The sequence below is a fragment of the Polyodon spathula genome, chromosome 28 (genome assembly GCF_017654505.1).
Source record: "Polyodon spathula isolate WHYD16114869_AA chromosome 28, ASM1765450v1, whole genome shotgun sequence".
Classification (NCBI taxonomy): domain Eukaryota; kingdom Metazoa; phylum Chordata; class Actinopteri; order Acipenseriformes; family Polyodontidae; genus Polyodon; species Polyodon spathula.
The window spans coordinates 44,814-59,223 of NC_054561.1; the positions used below are offsets into that span (position 1 = coordinate 44,814).

General features: G+C 44.4%; 1 protein-coding gene across 4 annotated transcripts; it reads right to left on the reverse strand.

Moving 5' to 3' along the window:
• Positions 1-780: 780 nt before the first annotated feature.
• Positions 781-12,779, reverse strand: LOC121301919 (rho guanine nucleotide exchange factor 16-like). Of its 4 annotated transcripts, none has more exons than XM_041231638.1 (15): positions 12,643-12,779; positions 10,174-10,893; positions 9,811-9,862; positions 9,169-9,326; positions 8,010-8,066; positions 7,247-7,407; positions 4,959-5,111; positions 4,289-4,418; positions 4,054-4,128; positions 3,700-3,792; positions 3,407-3,561; positions 2,052-2,246; positions 1,526-1,599; positions 1,277-1,378; positions 781-1,099 (listed from the first exon to the last, which is right to left on the reverse strand). In XM_041231638.1, exons 2-15 carry the CDS (start codon positions 10,756-10,758, stop codon positions 960-962), a joined length of 2,130 nt encoding a protein of 709 aa, XP_041087572.1. In that variant the 5' UTR covers positions 10,759-10,893; positions 12,643-12,779; the 3' UTR covers positions 781-959. The 4 variants fall into 4 exon arrangements, with proteins under 4 accessions (XP_041087572.1, XP_041087573.1, XP_041087575.1 ...); XM_041231639.1 differs by having other exon boundaries at positions 12,606-12,779; XM_041231641.1 differs by lacking the exon at positions 12,643-12,779 and adding an exon at positions 11,180-11,230.
• Positions 12,780-14,410: the final 1,631 nt, after the last annotated feature.

Here is a 14,410-nt window from a genome sequence, read left to right on the forward strand (position 1 = left end):
ACTGAAGTAAATGCTTTGAAAATATGTCCCAAAGGCTGTCCTAGAAAAAAAAAAAAAGCCAATTTCACAGGAATACTGGCAAAAACAGAAAAACAATTTCTTCACTAAAAATGAGCTATCTAAATGAACCACTCTCTTTCCCCTTAAAATACACAGATATATATTTGATATTAAAATATGTAAACACAATTTACATTACATGAAGTATTGGTACGCCCTTAAAAGATCCCTTTCATTCCCAGTATAAATATGTTTTTTGGACATCCGCTCCTCTTTATCCCATCAAGCACACATTAGAAAACGTTACAGAAGCACAGCCTGGACTGGAGTAAGCAAGAACATCTGTGATCACGCTGAACTGAAACAATTTCAAACAAGAGGAGGAGGAGGAGGAGGAGGAGGCCCCCTGGATTCAGAGTGCTCCCTGTGAGGCATAATTCTTACATACCCAGGGATGGTTACTTTAATAATTATAGACAAAGAGATTTTTTTTTTTTTAAATACACATATGTACTGTACAAGTATATCCCCGTCGGTCATAACTTTTGTCTAACTCTATGGAGTTTGAGAAGTTGCCCTGCTAAAACTTAGAAACTAGGACAGCCACACTGTGGTAGAATTATACACGCAGTGACTGAAGTGGATATAAACCATTTATCTGAAGCTCAGAGATGCTTTTCACACAAATCGTCTGGGTAATCAGCAAACTTGCATTAAAAAAAAAAGGATGCTATCAATATAATGTGGATAATCCATTCACAGCTCACGTGCAGTTTGCCAGTAGAAACAGAGTCTGGGGGGGTCCTGCGTTACTGATCCATTTCTAATGAACCTCTCTGTTACGCAGCCATGGAACTGCACGGCGCCCCAAATTCATTGCAGGTGTTCCAGCTGCGTTCAGACAGCTGCTGCAGCCTGGCTGGCTCCTCTGCTCCCTGGACTGGCGGCTCTCTGCTCGCTCACACGTCTGTCTCCTTGCGCAGTCTCTCCATGCGCCGCACGTTGCGCTCCACGGCGATGCGGTTCGTTATCTCGGTGGCGCAGGACGAAGGGAACCAGCCCCTCTCCCCGTCCCGCAGCCTCTCCCCCTGGAACCAGCCTGCGGGAGCACAGACACTTCTATTATTAACACCTTCACTTACTAACACCGAGTCCTGCTGTTTGCCATTCCTATAGTCCCAACACCGCCAGCCTCACATTTGTCTCCTTGGAAAATTGCTTATATTTATTTAGCAGGTTTAAGTAATCTAGAATTCTCTCCCCCAGCATGCCTCACCTTCCACTTTGTGCAAAACCAGGACCACGTCAGCCTGTTGCAAGCTCAGCTCGTCTGGCTGCTTGGCCCTGTAGCCCTTTATTATCTCCACCTGCGGAAGATCTGAAATGAAGAATAAAGAAGGTCTTGCAGCCGATCACCGCTGAAACACAGAAATGACTTTACATTCGGCATGTGTATGTGTGACAGGATTTAAAGACAGAATGCTGCTGTCTGTTTGCGTTGCCTGCACTGCGATTATTATTTTACCTTCTTTGTTTAAGTCGTCGTTGTCTGTGTGTTTGTGGTGCTGGAGGGCAATGACCCAGCGAGCTCGGTCGCTCCTGAGAGAGGGGGAGAGGAAAAAAAAAATCAAAAAGAAAAAGAGCTGGTTAATGGGAACATGCTGGAATACAATCACCACAGAGAACGAGTGATACAGGACTCTAGCATGTTTGCATGAAAGCTGAATTTACTTTACTAGTAGGGGGGGGCTCAATCACAGATCACGGACTCCAATAACCACAAACTTACTACAGTAATACTAAAACACTGATGTTCACTTAACTACTATTGCTTGAACAATATATATATATATATATATATATATATATATATATTAATATATAATATATATATATAATATACACACACATCTGAATTGCTTCTTACAGCACCCAAGGGGAGCTTTCCCATGCAGGTCTGGCCCTGCATACCCCTGCTTAGCTTTCAGGATTTGCCATGGACAGAACGCAGCGTGGCGCGGCTGTGCTGAGGAGTGTAGACAGTGACTCACGGAGACTCTGCGACCAGAGCAATCTGCTCCTCCTTGCCCTCGCTGTTCCTCTTCATCAACACCTTGAACATGTTGGGGTTGGGGCTGGAGCTGCTGCGCGGTGAACCACTCGCCAGCTGACCCTCGCTGCTCTCTAGGAGCTGCACCTCTATTTGCTCCAAAGTGGCGTAGTCCATCACCAGATAGCTCTCCTCACTAGCGGGGGAACAAAACCACCCATGCAGAAACACGTCAGCCAAATGCACATGCTTTGCATTTCAAATCTTTTATCCAATACATATTTCAACACTTCCATCCAATGATATTTCTAAAACACACACATACATTTTAAAGCAAATCGTACAAGCATGCCCGTCCCTGCCCAACTTCATACAATACAGAAGCCAAGGAACAGTCAGTGTGGCAAGGAAGGGGTTAATCTGGGTGGGAACGCCTTCTCTTGTAAACAGGAGCTTTTGTTGAAAATCTTGCTTGACGCTAAACTTGGCAGGACAGTTGTTTTCCTCATTGTAATCTCTCTCTCTCTCCATAAAGTGATCCAGCAGCAAAATGGCTTAATGCATTTCTAGTATTCATGAACACCACTGTTATGTGCTCAATATTTTTGTTAATGCAGTATTATTGCTTCCAAGAGTTTTATAAAGGCAATGTGTCCTTCATTAGTTGCCGCTATCTAAGAGTGCTCTTGTCAACAAAAAAAAAAAATAAGGAGGAGGGAGGCAATGGGCTGGTCAGTCTTCACACCAGTTACTGCACCAATGCTCTGCATTCAAGTTTTGAAAAACAAACATAAAAAGGCAGCGTGCAAGTTACCCAGGAATCTGGGAAATGGAGGGAGCCATGAACCTCCCTACTGCTGACATTAAGGGATGCTGTGCGTATCTTTCTCGGTCCTCTGCTGGCTGATTTCTTACAGCTGCCTCTTTTATCGTGTTCTCCTACCCGAGGCAGGAATGCAGAGTCACGACCTTTCACTGCAGGCTTGGAATTCTAACAAAGTGAGAATACTCGCTGCTAACCCCGCTGAGGGGGGGGGCACAGCCAGGGCTCTGCGTTTCAACTCTGCAAGCATGACGGCGGCGACTGGGGGGGGGGGGGGGGGGGGGGTTGTTTAAGCTGGAGTACTCCATGAAAATTCAGCAGAATCAACTTTTATTGCGAGTTTAAATAAGGTCAATAAAGCACAACAACAAGTACCTCACATATCCAAAAGAACTGTCCGAAGAAAATCTGTACATTTTTTGTTGCTCGTTTTCTTAATGGAATACTACTAGCTGCAACTGTAGCTGTCTGTGCCATTGTGAAACCGTGAACCTTGAAAATCTGCAAAGCGCTCTTGGCGCTGTCAGACCCACCTTTTCTTTCTGGTGACGATGAGCACGTCGTTGAAGAGGAACAGGTAGTAGCTCTTGTTGGAGAAAGCCTTCCAGAAGATGCTGAGCTCCTCTGTGCAGACCGCCAGCTCGCCACGCTTCTGCAGCCACCGTGACGCAGACACCAGGGGGAAGGGCTGCGAGGAAACAACACCGCACAGCGCGCTTATGGGTGAAAGTTAGAAGGACCACAGAGATAAGGAGAAAACAGCTGGATCACAGAAGACTGAATCCCGCCCCGGTGTCTGTGATGCACGTGCGTTTTCAAAGCCTACCTTAATCTTGCCAAATTCCATCTGCTTCTGTATGGTGTACATCTGTTCGGTCCTCTCCATTCTGCGAGCTCCATCGTTACACTGCTTCACCAGCTAAAGAGAGAGACAGAGACAGCGCTCAGCTGAATCCTTTACACAGTGAACGAGAGCTGCTAACTGGGTGAGCAGTGCAGTTCCTGTGCTGGAAAGACATCCCTACGAGTGGGGAATCCAGAGCATCAGAGAAGTAAAACTCAAGTCGCTCCGCGGAGAATGCCGTTTCTATCCTGAAATTCATTCCTAAAGATAAGTCGTTACCGCTCTCTGGAGCACAGTATGAGCTGCTCTGTATTGATCCTGGTCACTCTTTCTTACCTTGCTGATGGATTTCAAAGCCTTCACTGCAGAGTGGTATTCTTCAAGGTCTGTGCTGGTTTTCTGGCAGATCGTCTGTGAAAATTTTTTTTAACATGAATAATAATGAAGTTTGCATGCTTTACAAGTCATTGTTAGACTAAACCAGATGTCCAAAACTGCGATATTGTAAAGAAGCATAAAAACCAGCCCCCCCACGCTGGTGCAGAAGGTGAAAGAGGAAGGGTGCACTCACATCCATGAGCAGAGGCAGACGGGTCACTCTCTGCATGGGCAGAATGAGGAAGGAGATCATGGACAGCCCCCCGCAATCCGCCGTCATCTCGATGTGCTTCAGAGCCTCCTTGAAAGCCGTGTTGCTCGCCCTGCAACACCCGACGAACAAGAAAGAGATAATTAAGCACCTGGGGGAGAACCACACAGTCCCACAAGCGAGAGTGCGCATCAGCAGTAAAACACTGTGTCACTCCGGAACCACTGGTGTAGTCCAGTAGGAACTTGTAACAGGCAAGCTAAGTCATGACTCTCGCACAACTGTCTGATTCAGTCACTAGTCCTGTTGATGCAAAGAGAGGAGCATTGGGAACTTCTATTGCAAACTACTTCTTTAAGGAAGACAAGAAATGCTGACGAAGACGGCAGCAACAGCTAATGGACACAAACACAAACTTCACAAACCGTGAATGGGCTGCTGTAGGGACAGTGAATCGCACTTCAAAAGACGATGCAAATTCTCATATTAAATTCTTGTTTAATAACTTCAATATTTTAGTGGCGTTCCGCTATCTTCAGATTCAGGACTACACCATTGTCCCGCACGGATTTTTATAAATGTTTCATCATGACATTTTGAAATGTGAGCGAGCCCTTTGCAGAACTCGAGAGCTGCTCTCGGTGGTACTCACAGTAGTTTCTGCAGCGTCCTCTGCTGGTAAACCTCATTGGAGCAGTAGATTATGTAGGGTTTGAAGTGGGTGGAGGCGTGGTTCTCCACGATGTCGCTGATGTCTCTGATCAGCGGGTCGTCCCCGTGTCGTTTCTCCAAGTCGGCGAAGAACCTGTGACATGGTGCGAGAGATCCCTTTACATACAGGTAAACACAGCTGGGATCCCTGTATTACAGAGCTTCACTGTACACCATGTTCTTCCAGCACAGTAAAGAGTGGCATGGAAACAGAGGGTGTGGCTTCATAAAAGATACACAGTTAACTGTTAAACACCCCAGAAGAACAAGAGGCAACTGTGCATAACATAAGTGTACTCTTTACTGTACATCTGAATAGCAGTATTTATATAAAGAATATTGCATAGGGTTCTGTATCCAGCACACTATGGGGGGAGCGGTCATAACCAGACTGTAGAGAAGCGTTTCGTCTGCGAGGGTTTAAACACAGCGAGTGCCTCACAGGTTGTGTAGCGTCGCTGTGTCTTTACAATCCCTGGGAGCGGAGCTGTTGGTGGTGAGGCAGGCCTGGGTGTCATTAATAAAGCATGCTGGAGAGGTGTGGTTTCCAGAGTTTACCTCGTTTAGAATGGGTGGGATGGCAGGGGGACAGGGCCACACTGATCTCCTACCTTCCTTTTACATAGACAGGTTTTTACAGGAAGAAAATCGCCTGCTGCAAACAAGTGTGGGGTTATATTTCAATAGACTCTCATTGTAACTTTCTGCCGCTATGAAACTTGGACAGACAGAGAGAATAACATCATTGTGCACAGAGTCTCTGTTGTCCAGCGGTTAGGGCACTGGGTTAGAAGCGTGGCCATTGTAACTTCACAGATTAGGGAGGGCCAGAAATATGCCTGCAAGTACTTTACATGCATTTCAAGAACACAATTTATCTGAAAGCAGTAAAAGACAATCCTTACCCACCTTGTTTATTCATTGTGTTAACTATACTGCAGAACTACACAACAGATCTCCGTTTCACTCTGTACATTCGAAATAATGTTTTTTTCCCCACTAGCTAAGCCAAACCCTCCACCACCACCACAACTAAGAGTTAAACAATGAGAATATGACTGAGGTATTTTGCTGCAAAACACTGGCGAATCAAAACCGCCTGTGCTTTGATATTAATGGTTAAAACACACAAACACAATCCGACAGCTGCCCGAGTTACAGAAATGCAAACAACACGGGGGCAAAGGGCAACTGTTCAGCAAACAGCACTGAGCAACTCCTGCAAAACCAAATGAGTTTGAAAAGCTCTGGGTACTACAGATGTGTACGTCAGCTCCTTATCTAATCAGTAAGCCTGTGTACAGAGACACGCCGCATTTTAATCTCAAATGGAACAGACACTTCCCTCCAAGACGGACACAGCATAATTCAAAAGCATAATGATAACCCCGAGCAACAGTCTCATATACTCGACTAGGCGTGGCAGGCACAGCCGTCATGTGGGTGGCTTTTTTTTTTTTTTTTTTTTTTAAATCACTTTACGAAAAATTCATGATTTTTTGTCAACAGGGCTTTTACAAAAGATTTTTTTTTTTTTTTTTTTTGCCTTTTACAAAAGATGCAAAAAACACAAAAACATGCTCAAAGGCTGCCTGTGAGACTGATTAGTATTGAACTTGCTCAAACAGGATTATTCCGCACTGCCTCCTCACTATATAAACCTGCGTTCAACTAACCTGAAAACAGCCGCCGAGCAACTGCTAGTTTAAAACAAAACAAAGCTCTTCAGCTGAACAAGCAGGCACATGCAAGTGTGTAGGATGACTAGCATGAGCTGGATTGAATACAGGGAAGCAGCAATGTGTTTAAAAGGTCATGTTTCAACACATCCCCCTGGTCTGAGCACACAGAGGGTAAAAGTGTACTGGACCCGAGCACGAATCGACACGACACCAGGAAAATAAAAAAAAGACACAGAATAACAATCAGAGCAATTAGAAATAGCCTCTCCCCATATGCAATAGCAGAACGCCAAACTAAACGCGTATTTGAGGGCTAATTAATTGAGCTGTGCTGATGGATTATTCATAGCTTGCTGCCAGGGAAACTAAACAAACCAGAAGAGCAACTTTAAGGGTTAAAGCTCTGCACCTCCAAACACTCAACCACTAATCTTGGAGTATCTCGCATTCTGTAAGGCTGCCCGAGATTAGCTCCGATCGAGGCGTGTGAATGCCGCAGGTTGTTTCCTGTAGTTTCACTCATGCAGGAAGTGTGTTTATTCTGTACCTCTTGCTGACCTCCAGGATGTCGGAGATGTTGGAGAAGAGATGGTGGTGCTCCGTGATGTTCATGGTCTTCCTCAGCTCCTTGGACTTCTTGAAGAGGCGCACCAGGACGTTCAGGCTGTGCTGGTACGAGTGTTCGGACAGGATGATCTCGAAGATGGCCTGCCACAAGAATATAAAGCACAGCGTGCATCGTCACAGGCAATAGTGAACACCAGTAGGCTGGCAACACCTGTCCTAGACGCCTACTCTTGTATAAAAGCGATCCGAGACAGGTTTGAATTATTGCAATGAACTGAATGTGTTCACTAGTCTCCCACAACTGGCAGTCTTTAACACCAATATGACCTATACTACAGGAATGGAAGTAAGACCCATCCAAATACATAAATGTTTGATCCATTCCTGGTTTTACAAGGAGTTTAATAAGACGTGCCTGAGTTTGTTACTTATACACTGTGGCTAATCAGGCTTGTACTAAAACCAGGAATGGATGAAACTGGTCTCCAATATCTTCTTGTATATCAGCAATGAACATACAGCTCACTGCGTATGCCAAACATATTTAACAATGCAATCTCCGCAAATCATTTATAGATTTGAGATCAGTATCCCCCAGCTCACTAACTCTCCAAAAAAGAAAAAAAAAAAAAAAAAAAAGGTGAATATGGTGTGTGTGTGTGTGTGTGTGTGTGTGTGTGTGTGTGTGTGTGTGTGTGTGTTGTGTTGTGTGAATTGTGTGCCTGTGAAGCTGTCAATCATACCTCCTGTCGCTTGCGCTCCTCTGGTGAGATCTGATCCAGGATGCCTCGTTCTTGTACCTGGCAATAAAGGATCAAACCCCAATTCAATTATCAGTCTTACCGTTTATTTTACACAGCACTGTCCACGAAGTCCTGGTAGTGGGGGAGCAACCCACACAACCCCCACCCCTCCCCTACTTTTAAATGCAAGTGCCTAGTTCACATTCTCCAGAATGAGGCTGACTGCAAGCAGTAGCAGATTGAGCAGTTTCAGGTTTTCCTGAGAGATGCAGTGGTCATAAACCATAAAAGGGAAAGGCTGTTTTGGTCCTATTGGATTTCCATTCCAAAAAAGTAAGCGAAGCATACAAGGAACTGCATGCTCTTTCAAACTTCTCTGCATAAATATGTTCACAAAAAGATGCAAGAACTAGCCTAAATCCATACTTAATATCCGCCTGAGCCTTTGTCCCAAGTCCCTACAGATTACCTGCCAAGTCAGCTCACTACCTCTCACCCGTGTCCTATTTTCCCAGAAGCAGTAAAGCAGGTTAGTCCTGTATCTCTCCCCCTGCACTGCAGCACTGTTTACAGGGCTGGGTTTGGCTTGCATTCACTCCAGGAGTATTTTTCCTGCTTCAGTTGAAATGGCAACAGAACAAAAGGAAGAGGAAGAGAAAGGAACAGGAGACAAGCACCTGTTCCAGTCTCCCGTGAAGGAGCGGAATCAAGCTGCCACTACAGAAATGGTAACATGAAGGTAAAGCACGAGACTTCTCTGGTACACATAATGATTAGGACCTGCTTGCCAACATCCAAGCACAGCTGGGAAAACACACAGAGTGGGTACATGTGTGCACTTCTCATTAGGTCTAGGGTCCAGTGAAATTTCTCTAACCACTACATAAAATGAGATTAAAATACAGATTCAACAAATTTAACAATAAGGCGTGGACTGAGACCTCAGAGAGAGAGTCTGCAACGGCTTCAGTTTCTCTGCTACTATTGCTAATGCAGATCAGTATTGCAGTGTTAAACGTTACATCAGTCACTATCACGGGAAAAGCACCCTGCAGTTGGATCAGATGACACAGCATGGTTTTGAATGGTTAATTCAGCTTCAATACAGCTCGCCTCTCCCAGCTGATCAAGCACTCCGTCCCACCCTCCTCTCCCTCACCTCGGGCAGCTGGCTCCAGGTTAGCTGGGTGGGTCGGTAGTTCTTGACCACGATTCCCTCGTCCGGCCCCAGCTGCTCCACGTGCACAAAGTCGTCGTCTGGGTCCTGGTTGCTGGAGTGGAGCCCCCTCTCCCGAATCTCCTGGTACAGCCGTGGCTCTGAGGAGAGAAGCCGGGTCAGGAAGTTAGTCATGGTCTCTGAGATCGAGCCCCCCTTCCCGGCCGAGGACCCCGGCCAGTCCCAAGCCGGCCCCAGGGAGTTAGCGACCAACGAGAACCTCCGGAACACCCCCTCTAAGGGGGCCACCTCCCCCTGCTTCAGGTCCATGGGTCCGACCGCTTACAACAGAAAGGGGAGCACTAGTTCTCTTTGTGTGCCACTACCAGCTCCCTGATGTGACGCCTGCCTGCAGAATCTGGCATGTAATCTTCAAAACCAGTTTCCTATGTAAAGCACACAGCCCACGACACAAGCTACGTTTTAACTAACAAATACGACTCACTGGACAAACCCACTTTAAACCTACCACTGGATACAAGCAAGCTTTTTGCTTTATCTTTTTTTAACTATGTCTGATCAAAATATATGACTACAGGAGCGGTCATTAGAAGGATTCATTGAATGAGTAACAACGTGACATACCATCTTTGAAGGAGCCACCATGCTTAGCATTCCTCTTCCGTCCTAGAGATTTCTGATCAAAAGGAATCAAACATTAGCATGAGTTTACTGGAAATCAGAACGAAAATTAAAAAAAAAAAAAAAAAAAAAAAAACCCTTTACAGGGAGGGCAATGCTGTCTTTGTTCCAACCCTGTTCTAAATTGTTTAATTGAACCAATTAAACCTCCATCCAGACCCTGAAGTAGTTCATTATCTCATAAGTGTTAAACCTGGAGTGGAAGGACCATGATTAATAATAATAATAATAATAATAATAATAATAATAATAATCTTCGGATTATGAAGAACCCCTGATGTAATGAAAGCACTGCTCCTCTGGTACCTTGCTTCTGCTGGGGCTGCGCGGGCTGGGGGCTCTCTCCTCCTGGACGGGTTTCAGACTTGCCCCTGTCTTCACAGGCTCCGGGGCCCCGTTGTGGAAGCCCTTGACCGCTGCTCGGTAAGACTGATTCCTCCGATTCCTGCTCAGCATGCCGCCACCATCCTCTTCAAAATCATCCGCGTCGTAATCCTCCCAGCTCACCGCCGGCACAGAGGCGCGCTTCTCCTGCTGCGAGATGGCCTCCCACATGGGCATGCTCACCCCCGTGGTGTGGTACCTCTGCTTGGGCCTGCTGGCCACTGCCAGGCCTTTGGGAATGAGCTGCTGGGTGCCCCGCCTTCGGGACGCCTCGCTCTGCGTGCTCAGGATGATCTTCTTGGGCTCGTTCTCCGGAGAGGTGGAGAGTTTGGGCAGGGACAAGTCCTCCTTTGGGAGGTGCCCCAGGGAGCGGTGCTTTTCTCTGGATGGGCCGGCAGCCGAGGGCTCGCTGAGGCTGGCATCCAGCTGCAGGTCAGAAGCAAACTGTCCCGCCAGCAGGAGGGGAGCCTGGTCCCCCACTGAACCGACAGAGTGCCGCTGGCTCATGATGTTGTTGCTCTCCTCCCCCTCCCCCCTAAAAATAATCCTCCTCTTGTTTAGAAATCAAAATCTACACCTGCAGGTTCTACAGCACTACAGGAGCTTCTCATCCTTGTCATTGTTCAAGAAAATAAGGATTTCCTGGAATGAAAAAATAAATACATTAACTGAGATAACTATAGAACAATAAATAATACCACTCTGTAAAGGCAATCTCAGTACTCCATTGAGGGGGTCTTTGTTCCAATCCTGTTCTTAAAATTATGAACACAAATTGAACCAACTTCACCTCCTAATGTACTAAAACCAATCAATTCTACTGGCAACCCTGGAATGGAACAGCATTCCAAGACTGGAGTTACCTTCCCAACGCATGGAGGAAGGAGGCAGATTGAACCACCGCCACCCCCCTTCATCCAGAACGTACCGCTGTGGTTCACAATTCCAGCCTTCGAGGTCTGGAGCCCTCTGATCTTTGTTCCATCTGAGCCATACATTATAAAACAAAAGCAATGTTTCCTCCTCCCAGGTTAATAATTTAATGATACTTCTAAAACCTGGAGGGCTCCGGACCTTGCACCCACTAATGACAGCATGAATCCTGTGAACTCCCTAAAGCTGACGAGGTGGCCTAATTTCGCCACAGCGTTTGTTCGTTTCAGTGAGTCCCTTGTGAGGTTTTGCAATTTCCCCTCAACCCAGACGCCTATAGGCAGGCTATAGTTGGATTCTGTGTCACGCTTTCTCACACAACACAATCTTCCATTCCTCACGCCCCTGCATTTAATCTATTTATAACGGATTCAATACAAACACGGGGCAGAATACTCACCCACAACTCTGAAAGCATTTAAAATGAGAACAAAAAGGACAAGGTGCGAGGACTCAGGTGAATTTCAATATTATACTTTAAAACTTACCAAAAAGTACAAAACATAGTACAAAATCTAACTTTGAAGCAAACACTTAAATCAAACTGGCTTGTGTTTATTTAGTTTCTACATTTAAGGATTTATTATTATTATTATTATTATTATTATTATTATTATTATTATTATTATTATTAACCTGGAAAACCTGGAATGGACTGTACTGCTGTGCAATAGGGGTTGTCATTCCCGTTTGTTTTGCTACAAGTCGAAGGTTTTTTGTTTGTTTGTTAGTTTGTTTTTTAAATTTAAAACATATTTCGTTATATAATGAACATCCCCAGGTTATATAATGCGCATTCTATATCTTGTTTTGTTTAACAAAAGCACACGGTGACAACAAGGCTTTGCTAAAACATGAACACAATAAAACACACAGTAAACGAAACCTGAACTCAATTAGATTAGCCGAGCCCAGCCTGTTTGTAGCACAGTACACCACGTTCAATCCTGCATATGATCGAGTGCAAATACACTCAACACGAATACAAAAAAACACACTACAGCTGGAAGCGATCATCATTCGCCACATACCACCAAAAAACTGCATTAAGTTACAGAACAGTGACTTGCAATTGTTAAATAATAATAAAGCACAATGAGGTTTGGTGTAAACGTATTTACCAGCACGTTCCAGCAGGTGTGCAAGCGGGGCATTCAGACAAGCCCTACCTGAGTGATCGGCCTCAGCTAACAAGACTAGAAACAGACATATCTCTACTGAGACTGTATATATTAGGGCTGCAAAGCGTAACGTGCTTATTTCATTTGCATAAACAAAACAGTCCACTTAAAAAAAAGTTGAAATTAAATAAATATAATTTAAAATTTACCGTACCCCTCGACTTTGCACCGAAGCGAGAACAAATAAACATACATTCTGTCAAGTGCAAGCAGCAAGCAAAACAACTCCGCGACCTATACCTGTTTAAATTCCAAAAAGAACATTAAACAGCCTCACATTGTTTCCTCGTTTCCCTATCTTTTCCTCGACCCAGTCCCGGATCTGCTTTCTGTTTAATTTGTTCTCTGTTTTCCAAGTTTCGAAGCCGATTCCTCGCTACACAGATTCCAATGTGTGTTGCATTCTTTCACTTCCTCGGTTCGCCCGCCCCGTCCCGTCTTGGAGTCAATTCCACGATGGATCGGTGACGTCACTACAGGTGTGCAGCCGGCTCAGTGAGTTACAGCAACTTTATCATTACACACACACACAGGTAAAAAGAATAGAAATCCCCCAGCGTTATCTTATCCAGAAACCTTGCCCACAGTAAGTGTCGCTGTATTATTATATAGTGTCAATTTAGTGCCTGGGTTCACGGTTTGTATTGAGTCACATTTCACTGTGTCTTACCTTTTGTGTCTTTAAAATGTTGAGTGTGAAGATTTTAGTCAACTACAGAAAGAAAAATAGTCGAGAAGTAACAGAGAATTCTCTAGAGGGGTCAATAGAGGTTCTACATACATTATGAAGCACATTTCTAATAATAATAATAATAATAATAAAAAATAATAATAAGGACCCATGGAGACTTTTCAAGGTATTTTTTCTCAAGAATGTGCAGCGACAGCACTCTACTGTACAATGAAATAGGGTAATTCGGTTCATCTTGTGATATACTATTTTAAGAGATAAGTACAGTAATTGTTTCCATAAAGTGACCGTGTAGACCCAAAATACACTGTGAGTAATACAGTAACTATGACGACAGCACCGTTTTGCTGTGGATAAGGCAAAACACTGTAGCCTGTTAATCGATTCACGTTTGTTAATTAATTTCTGTAATGATGTATTAGAGGCAAAACAATTCTTATACACGGTCACGTGTTTTCCAATAACAGGTAACTGCCGAGGGCCGACGAGATGTTCCAGTTTTCCGTTTGTTCAGTACAGTGACCTGATATATCCAGTACAGCGACATTGCCGCCCCCTGCTGGTAAAAAAGCTACATTGTGCAATAAGGGATAATTGTAATCTGTTCAGTACTAGAGTGACACCACACAGACACACACACACTCGACCGTGGAACACATTGGTTACCTGACAGCTACCTGGAGCAGCTTTCAATACGGATTTTGTGACTTCCCCCAGTAAATCCTAATCATGATGCAAATAAATGTTATTACGATTGCCCTTGTGATATTCAGAATGTTTAGAACGCTGTTTTTTTCTTTCATTCTGATGCTATGCAATGCAATTATATAAAGGGAACACTGTTCTTACTCCAAGCGTGTGCATTTCAGCCTTTAAAGAATATAAGGGAGGGTGTGGAATCAGCTTACCATGCTTTGTAATATGCTTTACCGTACATCTCCAGGCTTTACAATGATTACCTATGCATGCCCATGCTTTCACTAGGCTTTATCACACCTTGCTATGCTTTTACTATGGGGAGCTTTTATAAGGGCAGTGCATATTTTTTTTTGTAATACAAAAAATATAGGGAACAAAATCCAGACACAACTCAGACATGATTAAAGATGTATTTAATCCCAAGTGATTTTACACAAATATACCAAGACGCTACATAAGCAAGGCTGCAGAGAATAAGAGGCAAGGAGATAAATAAACATTACACAGGATTCTAGCATACAAGTATCTCATATACATATATGTATGTATGTATGTATATATATGCTTTCCTAAAATCTGCGAATGGCAATGATGTTATATAACTCTGCTTTAATAGATATCTTTTTTCTTCAACATCAATATGGCATCCAATGAG

Bases quoted from the DNA above. Each gene is read 5' to 3' on its own strand.
- LOC121301919 (XM_041231638.1), bottom strand. From the start codon at position 10,758: ATGAGCCAGCGGCACTCTGTCGGTTCAGTGGGGGACCAGGCTCCCCTC. The intron at 8,067-9,168 runs GTGAGGGAGAGG...CTTTATTGCCAG, and splicing joins CCTGGAGCCAGCTGCCCGAG to GTACAAGAACGAGGCATCCT. The intron at 1,379-1,525 runs GTAAAATAATAA...TCTTCATTTCAG, and splicing joins CGACGACTTAAACAAAGAAG to ATCTTCCGCAGGTGGAGATA.